General features: G+C 39.4%; 1 protein-coding gene across 1 annotated transcript; it reads left to right on the top strand.

Annotated features, from left to right (window-relative positions):
• Positions 1 to 965: 965 nt before the first annotated feature.
• Positions 966 to 1,856, top strand: LOC129737801 (uncharacterized). Its single transcript, XM_055728964.1, has 3 exons — positions 966 to 974; positions 1,021 to 1,310; positions 1,379 to 1,856. Exons 1-3 carry the CDS (start codon positions 966 to 968, stop codon positions 1,854 to 1,856), a joined length of 777 nt encoding a protein of 258 aa, XP_055584939.1.
• Positions 1,857 to 17,710: the final 15,854 nt, after the last annotated feature.

Below are 17,710 nucleotides of genomic sequence, written 5' to 3'. Positions count from 1 at the left end.
AAGCAGGAAACAGCAGCACGGAAAGAGAGCATTTCGACGATCTTAGGAACGAGCTTTTGAACCACCTGTTGCAGCTACAACTTCAGCCACGTAGAAATGACGGGAATAGCAGAATGCAGAAGGCGATACACCACTGGCGTTTCTTCTTCAAGGGTCGCGAAGACGATGAAAATCTCATCACGTTCCTGGATCGAGTGGAAAGCTTTGCTGTTTCGGACGACGTTTCCGATGAGGTGTTGCTGTCAGGCGTCAAGCATTTACTTATGAACGAGTGGTACGCAGACAACCAACGTCAACTGGTATCCTGGGATGCATTCAAGCGAATAATTCATCGAGACTATCTGGGTGAAGAGCATGGGCAGTTGCTGAGAGCCGAGGCGTTTTTCCGTTACCAAGATGATGCAGAATCGTTCGACCAATACTAACTACAAGGACATTTCTACGTTGTTCCGGTTTGCCGATCCACCGATGTCCAACGCAGAAAAGCTGTTTCTGGTAAAAAAGAACATGCGCATGGATTATCTATCAGCAGCGAATCCTACAACGCTCGAACAGCTAGTTCGGACCTGCAAAACCCAAGACAACATGAAGCTTTTACTGGACAGACAACAGCGCATGTCCATCCCGCGCGAATCGCTATTTGCACCGAGGTTGGCTACTCCAAAGAACCAGCAGAAATCAACGTACAACCAGCGTTTCTCGAAGGTGAATCTAGTGGAAAAGAACAAAGCGGGAGAATCTGCAGCAACAACTCGACTACAAGAAGCGGCAGAAGCAGACGACGAAGAGTATTGGCACCTGAAAATGGAAGAACTGACGGAGCAGATTAACGCCATCAAGACATTCGTGGATCGTAGACATCCCAGGACCACGAACAGGCAAAACTCTGACAACTTGTTGGAATTGTGAAGAAGCAGGACACCGATTCGTCGATTGTGAGAAGGAGCATACTTTCTATTTCTGTCATGGATGCGGTAAAAAGGGATTCACCCTGCGCAACTGCACATCGTGTCGTTCTAGCGCGGGAAACTACAGAGCGGGGAATCATCAGTAGAGGGAGATGATTCAACAAACTCAAGCAACACCCTCATCGAAACCCTGATATTGACACAACTTAACTCGATCATCATTAATCCCGGACAAGACAACAGGCCGCATGCAGTCATCGGAGTTCTAGGCAAAGAACTGAAAGCTTTATTGGACAGCGGAACAACTTGCTCACTGCTAGGCGGCAGCAACGTAAAAGTCGTAGACGAACTAGGACTACGAAAAGGAAATGCTAAAGGGGGAATACAAACGGCTAATGGGACGTGTCATAAAGTCGTCAGCTTTGTTCGCCTTCACATAGCCTACAATAACCGAAATGAAACCCTTCCAGTGCTGTTAGTTCCGTCGATTCCAGACTTGATGTTAAGGCCGTATGCTGTACTTTGGAAACCATACCTACAGTAGCAGAAGTAGAAGATCCAAAAGAACACGTAACGATGACACTATCAGATGAAGAGCAGAGACAGTTAAATTTGGTTGTGCAGCGATTTCCTAAGGCAGAAGATGGCGAGTTAGGGAGAACACAGCTGTATGAGCATCGTATCGACGTCGGAGATGCACCGACGAAGAAACAAAGACACTACCCGATGTCTAAATACGTACTGGAGGAGGTGAACAAGGAGTTCGATAGGATGTTGGCCATGGACGTCATCGAGGAGGCCATGTTCTCTCCTTGGAACAACCCACTCGTCGCTGTAAAGAAGAAAAACGGGAAATGTCGTGTCTGCCTGGACGCCCGCTACCTGAATAGCGTGATGGTCTACGAAGGTTACCCGATTCCACAAATTTCGTCAATCATCAACAACTAAAGCGGTTGCACATACATCTACACCATCGATTCTAAGGACGCATTTTGGCAGCTTCCATTACATCCAAATTCTCGTCCGCTAACTGCATTCACCGTACCTTCTCGGGGTCATTATCAGTTTCGTGTTGTTCCTTTCGGTTTATGCACGGCTAGTCAAGCGCTGGCGAGAGTAATGACGCACATCTTCACCGACATGGAGCCCCACGTGTTTCACTACCTCGACGACATCGTGGTTTGTTCAAAAGACTTCGAGGAGCATCTGAAGACATTGGAAGAAGTCGCTCGAAGATTAAGAATCGCGAACCTAACAATATCCAAGGAAAAGTCGATGTTTTGCTGGAAGGAGATCAAATACTTAGGATACGTCTTGAACGAGCAGGGTTGGAAAGACGATGAAAAGGTAGCATTCATAGTAAAGTTCCCGGTTCCGACTCAGCGAAGGGAGTTGCAGCGTTTTTTGGACCTCTGCAATTGGTACCGTCGCTTCATCCATAACTTTGCCAAGCTTGCAGCACCACTTATGGAACTCACCAGAACCAAGGTTAAATTTCGCTGGACCAAGAAAGCAGAAGAGGCATTTCTAAAGCTGAAGTCGATGTTAGTGTCCGCACCAATTCTTGCTATGCCGGACTATTCCAAGCCGTTCGCGATCGCATGTGATGCCAGCGATGTCGCCATTGGGACTGTGCTCACCCAAGAAATAGACGACGAGGAGCACCCCATATGCTACTTCTCCCAAAAGCTGTCAGCATCGGAGAGGAAGTACTCGACTACGGAACGGGAATGCTTGGCGGTGATACGGTCAATAGAGAAGTTCCGCTGTTACGTGGAAGGAGTTAGGTTTATTGTAGATTGCTATCACGCTGCGTTGAGCTATTTAAAATCGATGAAAAACCCAACAGCACTCCTTAGTCGCTGGATTCTTCGTCTAAACGCCTTCGACTTTGAAATCCGATATCGGAAGGGCAAAATCAACGTCGTTTCGGATGCCTTGTCGAGAGCAGTCGCCACAATCACACTCTCCAAGGACGAAACGAAAGACATTTGGTACATCAAGCTTATTGTGCATGTGGAAAAAGAGCCGGATGAGTATCCAGATTTCCGGACGATCAACGACGAACTCTATAAAAACTGTCGCTGTCGTGACGAAGCGAGGTTGGTGACGCACAGATGGAAGAAAGTTATTCCACTTGAAAGTCGACAGGAGATAATCAAAAGGTTCCACGATTCCACTTCAGAAGCTCACATAGGATTCTACAAGACGTTGAAGAAAATCCAAACCCACTTCTATTGGCCCAAAATGCAGGACGATGTCAGCCGTTTTGTTCGAAGTTGTAACGCTTGTAAGACCAGCAAAGCGCCGAACACGAAGATGATGCCACAGATGGGCAACGCCAAACCAGCCAAAGTTCCATGGGAACTGATTTCGGTGGACTTCGCGGGCCCTCTGACACGCTCGAAGCAGGGAAACATCGTGATGTTCGTCGTAGTGGACTGGATAACAAAGTACGAGCTAGTGCAGCCCATGAAAGCAGCAGATTCAGTTCGGATGGTATGCTTCTTGGAAGAGCAGGTGTTCCTAAAGTTCTGCCGTCCTAGGATCATTCTTTCCGACAATGTCTTTCGTTGCGATAGGAATCCCAGATCCAGTAGTAAGTCAGCCGGAGGTGGTTTTTTGTTAGCTTTTCACTCCCGGTGGAACGCTGAGGAATGTTGTGTAGCTGAAACAAATGAAGCAATTTGTATTAGTTAAATTGCACACGGCTTATTGCAAAATCTTCGTTTGCTGCGCGTACATAGCACCCGCAGAAACTATTGATCGTTATAAAAGTCTTACCTTGTTTTTGACCAACATTTCCAACACAATTTCTCGAGATAATGTGTTAGTCGTCATGGGGGATTTTAACCTGCCGAATTTGAAATGGAATCAGTGGAAGATATGTAATGAGAACGTTTTTCTCTTACCTGAAAACTTGAACGAATTTGAAGCGATGGTTGTTGACGATTTGGTTGCTGCTGGGCTGTTCCAGATTTGCGATTTTACGAACGAAAACAATCGATTTCTCGATCTTGTTTTTGTGAACGACACTTCTGACTGTCAACTGTCGCTGACTGAACCACTACAGTAGTTTCTCGATTTTATCACTATTCGATTGTTTCACTACTCGCCAAATTCACGCTCGATTTTATCACGGTTATTGTTTCGATTTGATCACGCTTTGTCATAAATCATTCTGAAACCATTTACAGGACCTTAATTTTCATTCAAAAGCGTAGAGCGTCTTTGTTCATTGTATTTTTCAAGGTTTATGTTATCTTATATATAAAAATGGAGGCGTTTTCTTTGTAACAACATCACGTATGAATGGTCGGTCGGAATGAAGTGAAATTTTGTATCCGAGAGTTTTTTGAGTCAGAGATGGTTTGTATAATAGTTTCAAGGATCTCACTTTTCATGGAAGGTGGTCCCAATACAAATTCAACTTTATTTGTTACGATTTCCATAAGAATCTATTCGCGAGCACGGTGCAGTTAAGGACGTGTGGATGAAGTTAAACATTTATTATGATTTATACTTTAGAAGGTAAAACGAAGTTTACCGGGTCAGCTAGTGGTATGTAAGCATTTAATAATGTGAAAATGTCATTGAACTGCTTAATTCAGCTGAAAAGTGTGTAAAATCGTCATTCGCATTTTAAAAAAATTTGTAATAATCGAAATAAGTATTTCGATGTCACGCTATTGCTAGTGTTGTTATTTGTGCTTGCTTAGCAGCTCTAAAATAGTATACTTTGTTAGTATTTGTTTCATATAAAAATGTGAGCCGTAGAAAGCGACCGGGTGAAGAGTGCGGAATAAAATCTGTCCCCGGAGAAGAAGTGTGGTGAAAAGGTGCCAACGAGGGAAAAAGAATCGAGGTGGCATATTGGAAGCGAGGTTCTATAGCTCCAATCAGAAAGAAAAAGTTGGCTACTTTTGCTTTGAATATAGGGAAAAAAGTAGTCCGAAGAAAAAAAAACAAGTGAGGGTATAAGGTAAGGTAAGTAGAGTGACGACAACAAGGTAAGATCTCTTGGTTATTCAAAAATTCAATTTCCATATAACTATATGTAGAATGGTCAATCACTTGCCAACTATCCAGGTATATACACGGATGCCGGAATATCTGATGAAAATTTATAAAAATGTTTTTTTTTATACATTTTTGAGTGGTTGCGGAAGTAATTGAAACATTCATCCAAAACAAATACCAACATTGACACGAAGTACACACAGCCACAACAGATAACACGAAGCCATGGTGCCGGGTATGGAAAATTCTGCATTAGAGATATGCCGAACTGTTAATACAAAGAATGCAGAGGTGTTCATACTTTGGTAAAACTGCGGTGAATCCGTGCACCCATGGTGGATTACCAACATACATACATACATACATTTGTTTCATATAAAAATGTGAGTGACTGTAAGCGATCTTGAAAAGACATTAGTTTTATCTGATTTTTTAAATATTCTTGAGAGGATGCCATGTGCAATCCTGATTTGTCAGCATTTAGTGTTGTCTGAACTGATTTTTTTTATGCAGATGAAATTCTTCTAGCTTTGCCATAAAATATGAAAATAGGACTTTGATTTGGCAGAAGATAATTTTTTGATACAGTTTTCTTTGGATTTTTTTTTTTAAATTGACGTTAGAAACAACGACTGTTGAATTTCCATAAAAACTAAATAATTCTCTTTAATTGGCTGAGAAAATGCTTTTTCGTCAAGAATAAATTTTAAAATTGCTATGGAGAAGAGTAATTTGAACTGATATCAATAACTTGTGTATAGTCAACTTATGTAATAATCAGTGTTAGTAAACATCTTATGATCAAAATTGATTGATCCAAAGTGTATGCGCTACATATTGCGTTATAATCAATCATTTAAGACGATAAAAATATATTTTTCCACTTTAAATTTTAGTTTAGCCAAATTCACGGTTTCGCCATATTCACGGTGAAATTTTTTTTGAGCGTGATAAAATCGAAAAACTACTGTATTACGGAACGAAATTCACCACAGAGCCATGGAAGTAATCAAATCAATTGGAAATCACTTGATGCAATCGCCGTTTCACGTGAACTCAGTGAAATTGTTTGGCAGGATATTTTTATAACAGCTGATACTTTTATAGTTAACATTGGCTATTATGTGACTGCAATGCATGATATGATACAATGGTTGAAATCAATCAATGTCTTTCGAAATGTGATTGTAATGAGATTTTCACGACTATAAAGTACTGCTTTTTTACAAAATACTTTACGAAATTTGTTGAGCGAACGCATCCAGCACGGTAATATGCACATCTCACAAAAGAGAATTTCCAGAGTGGTTCGACAAAAACCTTGTTTCAATGTATAAACAGAAAAAGAAAGCGTACAATCGGATGAAGAAAACTCGTTTGATAAGCGACAGGGAAGTTTACAATGAAATTCATCAATTTTTCAAATTGGCCCATCGAGAAGCGTACTCGGCCTATATTTCAAAAGTCGAACGAGAAATCAAATCTTGCCCGAAAAAATTTTGGAAATTTGTTAACTCTAAAAAGAAAAACAAGCAGAAAATGGTGAATATAAAGTACAAAAGTTCCATTTCAACAGATTCTCAAAGTACTGCCCAGCTTTATGATATGCGCTTGACACTTGATGAAATCGAAACAGGATTAAAAGAGTTAGATTCCGGAAAATCATCTGGACCCGATGGAATTCCAAACATGTTTCTGAAGGCTTGTTGCAACGAGACCAAGTGTCCTCTCCTTGTTCTATTCAATAATTCGCTAAGTACCGGATCTTTTCCATCGATTTGAAAAATATCGCGAGTTGCTCCTATACACAAGAAAGGTTCCAAATCGTTACCCGATCAGGAGAGCATATCAAAATAATAACTCAAACGTATCTCACCAAGATATTTACATCTGATTCAGTTATAATTAAGTACTCCAAATTTTTGATTTTAAGTTTCTCCAATCTGAATTATATCTTATTCTGATTGACAAGCTTGAATGGGGTTGAGCTCATATTCAATGATCAAGATTTTTTTCGGATTGTCCTAAAATAAAATGATTATATCTTATTCTGATATACGTACAACTTTTTCTGAAACACGGACATCGAAGTCAACGGCTCAAACCTTACTTCAACGAGTTTTGCTTAACAGATTCATAAAATCGAATCAAATTTTTGGGCAACCAAAAATGGGGCATGGTTTTATCAAATAATGTGGTTTATTGACCTTCCACTAGAAAATTTTCTCGAAGCACTCATATCTTGATAAGTTATAATTTTGATATAATTTGTTCTGTCCAATATCAAACTATGCTATCTGAAGGAGATATAATCTTGATAGGAGCATATCAAAAACTGATATAGTTTAGCTATAATCGTATAGCTTTTTTTATATAATTTGAGATATTTTAACATCCTACGAGTACTGAATTATAACTCATTTTGATAGAAAAAAATTAGTATCAAAATATCTCATCTTGATATAATTTTGTTTTTCTCTCCTGATCGGGTAGCTGAAAACTACAGAGGAGTGGCTATACTATCTGCTTTGCCGAAACTTTTTGAAAAGATTATATATCAACGGTTGTATCCAGTCTTGGAAAATAAATTTTTATCGTGTCAACATGGATTTTTTAAGAGGAGATCGGTGGTAACAAACCTTTGCGTGTTCACTACTAGTGTACTGGATTGGATGGTGAGAGGATTTCAAGTGGACTGCGTTTATACGGACATGTCGAAAGCTTTCGATGTAGCAGGCATTAAGGAAGTTCTGGAGGCATCATCGAATGTTGGTATTGGAGGAAGTATCCTACATTGGATAAATTCCTATTTAGAAGGTAGGCTTTAATATGTTTCCGTAAATTCGGCTATATCTGCATCCTATAAAGCGTCCTCTGGGATGCCTCAAGGTAGTCAGTTGGGTCCACTTCTTTTTAACTTACCTGACTTCCTAAATGATTCATTTGTTTTAATCTACGCCGATGACGTAAAATTATTTTTACCCGTAAAAACTTCAAAAAAGATTTGGACGCATTCTTTGCTTTTGTGAACGGATGCAAGCTAAAAGTGAATATCTCCAAATGCTCAACGATTTCGTTTACCAGAAGCAATACTCCGGTTCTGTTCAGGTACTCCCTCGGTTTCGATGACATTCAAAGAGTTACCAGCGTATTGGACTTAGGCGTCACTTTGGATTCTGGGTTAAGTTTCAGAGACCACATTAATAACTTGGTATCGGATGGACTTGAACTTTTCGGTGGAGTGCGGCGCTTTGCTGGGGAATTGGAAGATCCATACACTATCAAAAGCCTGTATGTCAGTTTGGTAAGATTTCGCGAGTATAGTCTGGAGGCCAATGTACAATGTCCTACACTACAGTCGCAACGAGCCAGCCTCATGAGGGAAATAAACAATGTTAACAGTGTCATTGATTTCAATTTAAGTTTATCTATAATCAAAAAATCTTTACATTTTATCATTTAGAAGATAACTGTATGTAAGATAATTTTAAGATAGCCGGGATGACGGACTCAGCCCATATATCCGCCAATAAATAAATAAATGGCAAGCAGTTCGAATCAGCCGCATTCAAATCGTTACTGGCACGCCACAAGATCATCAACATGCGAACTGCCTTCTACTGTCCTTGCTGATAGACAAAGATAGACGCTGATAGACGAAGATCATCGCTGCTGGGATGAGAATCTACCGGCGATCACCGCAGCGATCAACAGCGCGAAGCACGAAGTCACTGGAGTCAGCCCGTACTTCGCGGCCTTGCGTGGGACCAGCGTCAGCCAGATGGACTCTGAGAATTCTGCCAGGAAGTTCGTCAGAATTTGGAGAGAGCCGGCAACCTTTGCGTGGGATTGCCGCCACTTATTGTCCAGAAGGCAATCCTGTCATCGCGAAGCAGCGTAGCAGCGCTGGGAACAGTACACACCATCGCAGAAAACCCATCCAGGTTCGGGATATTGGAATGTTCGGAAAATCAAGTACAGCAGCTCCAAATACCACGTCGCTGCAATTGAAAGGATTGTCAGGACATCAGAAAGAGGATTCAGCACCACGGAATACAGTTATGCGAAGAAGTTGTGAGGAGTAGACATCATGACGGCCGCTACTACCACATCGACTCTCTCTCGCTAACTATCGAAAGCCACACGCTCATAAAATCAAGCTATGTACACACGGCAAAGCCTGTCAACAAGGAGGAAACCTACAAAAACAACATCCAAGGCGTGACGAGCACCAACAATCTCTCAACCACCTCTCCGCCTGAAAATGTTGAAGAATACCACAGCAATGCTAACGCAGCAATCAACCAGGCTTGACAGAACGAAGCACAAGGATCAAGAACACACATCCGCTTTCAGACCGTGACAAACTGACAACTCAACGAAGACCGACCCAATCATCAACCGATTATGAACTGAAGGCAACTCCAAGGCCAAAACCAGCCCCTTCAGGCTCGGGATATTGGAATACGAGAAATTCAAGTACACTAGCTCCAAACACCAAGTCGCTGCTGTCGAAACGATTATCAGGACTTCAAAACGGGCGAAAGAGTTAAGCACCTACGGAGTTTTACGCAGAAGTTGTGAGGAGTTGACATTATGACGGTCGCTACTTCTATATCGACTCTCGCAAACTGCCGAAAGCACCACGCACTAAGAACGCAAGCTATGTGAACACGGTCATGCCTGTCAACAACGAGTTATCTCCAAACAACAACATCGACGGTGAGATGAGCATCAAACTTTCTGTAACTTCCTCTCCACCGGAGAATAATTGAATCCACCACAATACAACCCATGAGCAAATCAAGCTTGACGATGAGAAACAAGAGCAAAGACGTATCCGTTCTCAGATCGTGAAAAACTGACCACACAGCTATGAACAAACTACCAACTTTCGACTAACTCAAGAAAACACTGAAAAGGAAAATATCGTTCGCCAGACGAGATAAACTGTGCACATAGAAAACGACAGCTAAAACCAGAGGTGCCAGGTGTCCTGATTTATCAGGATTTGTCCTGATTTTCGAGAGACCGTCCTGATTTTTCAAAAACGGTAGAGTTGTCCTGATTTTTGAAAGTTTGTCCCTAAAATGTCCTGATTTAAATAAAAAATTCTTAAATATGGTCGAATTTGTAGTTATACTATGATAAAATAGAAAAAATAGGTTAGAAAATAGATAAACCCATTTAACAGATGGTAATCTTCGGTTCAGATGATATTTGAATGGTGTTTTTCGATATGAACTACACGCCAGCAAACAAGCTGCGTACTGTTGTTGCATAAATCAAGGCATTTACAGCACCTGTATAGCGCCTTTATTTATGCAATTTAAGCAGAAATCCTTATTATTTTCATGAATCAAGAGGTGTCCTGAAAAATCCTGATTTTTAACTTCGCGTTGTCCTGATTTTTGACGAAACCACCTGGCACCCCTGGCACCCCTGGCTAAAACCAACACTTACACTGAACCTCAAAAATACCCAAACTTGAGAATTTTCCCCGCCAACCCGAATGAAACTCCCTCCCTACAGGTTTGGCTATTGGTGGCATAGCTCAAAGTTAAGCTTTTAATGAAGAACTCACCCCCCAAAATCTGATACCGCAATAAAATGGAAATCAAAATAAAAAAAATTACTGCAGGTACGGGAACACCCATACCTGCAATGGCTCTGCGATTACCATCTCAGAGTGCTAACCGCTCGACCACCGGAGAGATGTTGAGAGAGTCAGCAAATCATCGTATATGCGAGACTTTTTGCGGATAAAGCGGGAACAAAAGTTATCGCCCCAAAAAAACAGTTCCTCGCTTTGAACTTACCCCCCAAACCTTAATCTGCCACGATGGAGGTAGCAGAATCAATTTCGCTAACAACAAAAACCCCCCAAAAAAAGAGTTCTCCGCTTGAAGGACAAGTTTGGCGTATTGGCAAGCTGTGATTTTTTCACAAACTTGAGTTGTCAATCTTGAACTAAGGTTTGGCGGGTGGCAGTTCTCAAGTTTGGGTATTTTCGATTTTCAGTGTAGCACCTGTAAATAGAATACATGCAGCACTTATACAGGGTGACAAAAAAGTCCGGTCACACAAAAAAATTTCAATATTTCAAAGTATAAGAAGAAAATCAGAATCTGACTTTTACAGCTTCATTCAGTAACTCATCAAGATACTTCACAGACGATATCTCGGAATTACACGCCCTTTCTCTGATCGAACCAGCTTCAGACGTCTCGGAAAGTCGTCGCAATTTTTTTTAAAATTTATTTGATCATTAGGATTTTAACATCTGGATGTCATTCATCCCTCAAGTCGTCGCAAGCGGCGCGCACATCCGGTCTCGTATAATCTTTTTCAACCTTGGTGTTCTCACAGACCTTGATCGTACAGATCGTGTCTTGTCCTCGGTGCCTTTGGTCTCTAGGTATCGATTTATGATCTGGTACACGAATTTCCGGTTGATTCCGAGCGATTTTTGGTGTTTGAACATGTTGAATATGTGTCCGGGTTTGTACACTCTCACGTATTCAGCGATAACAGCTGCTCTCATCTCTGCCACTCACAACTTAATGTACACAAACTGCACAGAAACGAAACTCTGCCACTGTGGGCAACTAAGTTAGCCCTTTCATTTGACATATATATGGCACCAGAGAGATGCAACGTATACACGGTAAACAAAGTTACTCTGTTCTGTATAAAAATTCATACAGAATCGAGAAAAGTGTCTCCACTTAGTTTTATGTTTGGGCGTTTTATGCAAAGCGTGTCTAAAGAGCTTTTATACATTCGCAAGCTTTCGGCCAGTTAGTCAATTCTGTATATTTCGACATGGGGATGTCCATGCATTTTTCACATTCTTCCAAAAAGTAAAAATGTTTTAAAATAAAAAAAAATAAGATAATTTGTTTACGTAAAAGCTATCACTTCTTATTGTCTTGATGAATATTTTACAATGATAACAAATATTTTACATGTAATCTTCTGAGCGACTTAGTCATATTCTATTATGTGGAAAAATTTTTGCATCTCGCGATAGTTTTTTTTTATATTTTATGGCCTAGTATCAACGGATACTAGCATCCCGGAAATCTCGAAAAATACGATCTCTGCTCAAGCAATGTATTTGCTTTAGGTGGCTCTGGACCGGCGTTTTGTAGGTTATGGATGAGCGCTTACGGCAGCAAATTCCGGGCACTTTCCGCAGTGAAGTTGCCACTAGAAAAATAACAAATACTTATGAGTTGTTCATCAGATTTGAATTCATAATACGTACCAAATAAAAGTTGGAAGCCGGCGTCTCGCGGCGCCTAATGTAGAACGAGATAATATTTGGATCGGCATTTTGGTATATCCCTTTCTGTTGCCGTTGTGCTTCTGGATTTAAATTCTCGACCCATAGAATGTCCTATAGTTGATAAACAAAAACATCAAACATTAACAAAACAAAATACTCATGAGGGATTTTTTTTTGTTTATGCCCTGGTGATAAGCATTTTTCCAATTGCCATATCGAGCGTGCTGCTACCTTCGCCAATCGGCCCTGGAATTTATTATAGACTACCGCTTAGGGAATTTCAAGAATCAAGGCGCTAAAGATACATAGATTGAAATTTAGTTTATAAATTAACTAAAATAACAACACTTACCTTTATTTCTATGTAATAAAATTTTCCCGGCTTTTATCTTCTCCGATCTGAACTTTTCCACAATCTCTTTACTTTTATCCCTGTTTCCTTCGGGGCATTTTTTGAAACGTAAACTTCCTCTATAAATCTAAACCAAAATGCTTATGGCGGCTGTATGTGTATTCCGATCCCTTGAAATCCGGTTGCTGTCCGTCGTCGACCGCTTAGTATGAATAGTGCAGAATCGTTCCACAGCACTTTCATTTTATACCTTCCGATAGTCATAGCATCCTACAAATATAAATAAAATAGTTTTAGCTGTTTCTACTATTTCTTTTAAGGCAAAATGACGTAGAAGGAAAGTTTGAAAAACCACAGTACTTACACTATTTCCGCCCATTTTCTATGCTCTCACAAGTGGGATCCAGAAACAATAAACGAACAATCACCTTATGCTCAATTTAAAGTCGATAATTAACAATTGAATTCTTTAATATCCTCATAAAAACTTTTTCTATCGATCAATACGAGTTAAATGCCGTATACATGTGACGTTTTTTTTCATTGACATCCCCTGCCAAAAGCATTCCAACAACAACAACTTTTTATACAGAGCTGAGTAATCGCGATTTAGTTTACATATGTATATTGGTAACCCAAAACTACTCAAAAATGAATTGGGAATATACAAATATTGAGCATCAAGAGATTAGTTATCCTGCAGGTATATTCTCAACACATTTTATGAATAACTCGATTTTTCCGTGTAGGCTACAGGCGACCCCAAAAAAAAAGTTTGACATGACTTTTTTGTCACCCTGTAAGTACCTTTTGCTATCAATAACATTTACCTACACCCATCCGAAAAGCAAACGTTAAATTCATCTGGATTTTCACGTAGGCGCTGATTACGTGAATTTTCGCTGGACTTACGTGAATCACTTGGAAGTTAACACAAATTCACTTGATCTGTAAGTGAAATTCACATAGCCGTTTGCTGTCAACACAAAGTCACATTGAAGTTACGTGAAAATCCAGTGACCCGCCAAGTACAAACGGATTTGGTGCACTTTATGTGATGTTCACGTAGCTCTGAATAACTTACTCACGTAAAATCTATGTAAAAGAACACAGTTCTCAATATGGCTTCCATCCAACAGTTAGTGCAGGCAGTTAGAAAAATTACGAATAATGGAACTGATTTTTCGTAAGTATGTATCTAAAATTTTGTTGTATATGATTTTTGTTAACATCTTTATCCTTTTCAACAGAATTTGGAATTGGACAGTTGGGACGAACAGGCAACGGCTTACAATTGTTAGTCTTAAGGGACATGAATGGAATTGTTGCGGCGAAACATTTTTAAATTAAAAAAAAAGTAAAGTGAAGTGTAAAGTGTGGTTATAAATAAGTGCGTGCTTATTCCAAAAAATAAAATGTGTTTGAAAAATCAATTTTTTTTTATTTATTTGTTCGGAAAAGACTAAATACGTTAACGTAGTTCATCTTTAGCAAAATTTATGTGAAAGGCATGTAGCAGAACGAATTCCTATTCACATTCGATCTACCTTATTTCCACATACCTTCAAATAGAACTCACCTACAACACATATGAAAATTACGTGAATTTTGCTTGCTGTGCGAGCTCTTGATTGCTACCTGAAATTCACGTAGGTTCCACGTGATTTTCATGGTGGCAAAAATCCATGTACATTTTCACGTAGCGTTCATGTGAAAAGTTTTTTCGGTGTATCTATCTACCTATCTACTAAGAATTTTTTAACATTAGTCTAACTCGTAGTGATTCATGGGGATCAGCAAGAAAATTCAAAAAGAACGGAGGCGCGGTAAAACCTCTATACTGGGCTCTTGTTGGTTTAGGAGACAAAATCCTCCTTTGCCTGGGGTCACTACGTACTTTGTAAATAAAACCATCATTCTTCGTTGCTAACAGATGTAAATAGTATCGTACAGTTTAGTCATCTCTGTTCGATCTGAGACTTTTCTCATAAGCAAAGACTCTTGATCGTTTCTGCGTGTTTGCTACAGCAGAAGTTTCGATAGTAGAAGCAAGCTTGAGATTTTGGTCGGTGACTTCTGTCACGATTTGGTGGCGCAAACTTGATCACCATTTACCAGGATACGCTGGTGCAACTTTAGTTAGTTTAGGAAATTTGCGTTCGTACGATGAGCTCAGCTTCTGGTGCGCCTTTAGGGCCACGTAGGGGAGTTGGGGGCATAATGGCCACCTTAAGGAAAACGCTTATTTAACCATAGAGAATAGCTGTAATATGTGAATTACATCATTGTTTCGTGTTCAGACACTCAAATAGTCTATTGCCTAATTGGATGAAACTTGAAAAAGTAGATAAAAACGTTTAAAAATGCATTTTAAAAATTTTTGCCGAAAGCTGAAAACCAGTCACTGTAGAGGCTTAATAAGAAACCCCCCGAGACAGTATGAGCACCATTAATGAAGGCATAATGATCGCTTTCTGCCGGGAATTCTAGCAGCAAATTCGACTCGATGAAGTCAACTGAGTAATAGAGCTACAGCTTGACCAGTATCGTCTGACGATTTGGCCTATTGGTAAGATGTCGGAGAGGTGATCAGTAGGCTCGAGTTCGATTCCTGGTCGAGGTGATTTTTTTTTTCATTCATCATTCATGATCATGATTGCACTAAACGGTTAGGCGTAGATTCATCAAACAAAGCAATAACACAATTATCTAGGTCTGTTTGTAGAATTCAAAGAATTAACACATGCTCTTACATTATGTTTCTGGTGTTTTGTTTGACGGATGATGCTTTGATGCTATTAGCCGTATAATGTAACAATAAAAAAAAATCAATCATGAATGGTATGTGTATAAAAAAATTACCTCGAACAGGAATCGAACTCGAGTCTACTGATAACCTCTCCGACACCTTACCAATAGGCCAAATCGACAGACGATAGTGGTCAAGCTGTAGCTCTATTACTCAGTTGACTTCATCGAGTCGAATTTGCTGCTAGAATTCCCGGCAGAAAATGCTCATTATGCCTTCATTGATAGTGCTCTGTTCGCCTCTAGTGAACAAATTAAAGTAAAAAAAGTTTGTAGTTGAATCTATTATATAAGTAGTTGAATGCGAAAAAATCAACTGCATTTCGATTATTGATATAACAAGCTGAAATAATTGTTACAATTGTCGTCTTTTTTCTCCGTGATAGTTCCGAAAATGATCATGTGATCAGATGATTTTTCATTCATGGGAGGGTGAAACAGAGTGTTGCTTGCCGGCTCGTTCGCGCATTGGGGGTTGCGGGTGTTTCGCAGTCACGTCTGGCAGCTTCTCTCTGTCCGGCTTTTTTTTTTTGAATATGTCTTTATTTGTATCAATTCATCATTACATTTATATTACATTATTACATTAAATTAGGTGTTCAGCTCAATAATGAACTGTTCAGAGCCCTATAGTTAACTAGATATTAAAAATTTATTTATAAGAATTAAATTTGCTTAGCGCAATTAAGTATTTAATGTAGGAGAACATCCTGTAATGGCAAAAATATTTTAAACTTAAAACTAAAGACTATCCTAAAATTAAACTAATTATAGAGAGAACGAATCTCTGCGATGGAAGACTGCATCGATTTTCCTCTGAAGTTGGAGATTATTTTGTTGGCCATCTCTTCGATCGATTCAATGCCCGCAATCCGATGAAGATCTTCGGTGCTGTGCCAAGGTGGAAGCCGCAAAATCATTTTCAGAACCTTGTTCTGAATCCTCTGGATGGCTTTCTTCCTCGTCGCGCAGCAGCTAGACCAAATCGGAACTGCATACATTATCGCTGGTCGAAACACTTGTTTGTAGATAAGTAACTTATTTCGCAGACACAACTTGGATTTCCTGTTGATGAGAGAATAAAGAGATTTAGTGTATTTATTACATTTAGATTGAATATCTTCAATGTGATTTTTAAAAGTAAGATTCCGATCAAGTGTGAGTCCCAAGTACTTCACGTGATCAGACCATTCTAATGAAACCCCATTAAAAGTTATGGAATGATTTTCATTAGGTTTTAAAAAATTTGCTCTTGGCTTATGGGGAAATAAAATAAGTTGAGTTTTGGAAGCGTTAGGAGAAATTTTCCACATTTTCAAGTAATTCAAAAAGGAATTTAAATTTTGTTGCAATCTACTGCGTACCACCCGTAAATTTCGACCTTTGGCTGAAAGCAAAGTATCATCAGCAAATAATCTTCTACCTTTTCCTTCTGGTACATCAGGAAGATCAGAAGTAAAAATATTGTATAAGATTGGCCCAAGTATACTACCCTGAGGGACACCAGCTCTAATGGGTGTCCTTTCAGAACATGAATTTTGATAGCTTACTTGTAAGGTTCGGCTAGTCAAATAATTTTGAATAATTTTGGTGAGATATACAGGAAAATCAAATCGCGCTAATTTAGCTACTAAACCTTCGTGCCAAACACTGTCAAAAGCTTTTTCAATATCTAGAAGAGCAACACCAGTTGAATAACCTTCAGATTTGCTAGCGTTAATCATATTAGTTACACCACAGAGAACAGAGTTCGAGCTGGAGCTCAACACGTGTGTGTGAATACCAACCTAAGTTTCAAACCAAATGCGTAAGTGGACTAACATACATAAGATGTCGCTACCGGTACACCTATTTTTGTTTTCATTTTTTCGACACGCTTAGAAATTAATACTCATCGCTTATCTCAAAGGAGGCCAGTGCAATGTATGACAGTAACACAAATTTTGGTGTAATCAATTTTAAAACAACATGATTTAAAAAAAATGCAAATCATTTTTCAATCACAATTGAACGCTGTCATATGCCCCATATTGTTCAAACAATTTTGGCGCTGAATTGAAAGTTGAATTCCAAGTGTAAAAGTATGTGTTGGGATTTTACTATCAGTTAACAGTTTTCTAGAACAGAAGAACATGTGAACATAAAAGTTATAATTGTAAACTATGGCTCGATATTCTGGTTGATGTTACCTGAGATCGATAGATCAGGACTTGTAACTCAGGGTTAGTAATCAGTAGAAATGATTAAAGTTATTTATAAACATGAGTTACAAGATAACATCAACCGGAATACAGACCCATAATTAACAATTATAACATTTATGTTCACTTT

This window comes from Uranotaenia lowii, chromosome 1 (genome assembly GCF_029784155.1).
Source record: "Uranotaenia lowii strain MFRU-FL chromosome 1, ASM2978415v1, whole genome shotgun sequence".
Taxonomy (NCBI): Eukaryota; Metazoa; Arthropoda; class Insecta; order Diptera; family Culicidae; genus Uranotaenia; species Uranotaenia lowii.
This window is presented reverse-complemented; position numbering and strand designations above follow the sequence as displayed.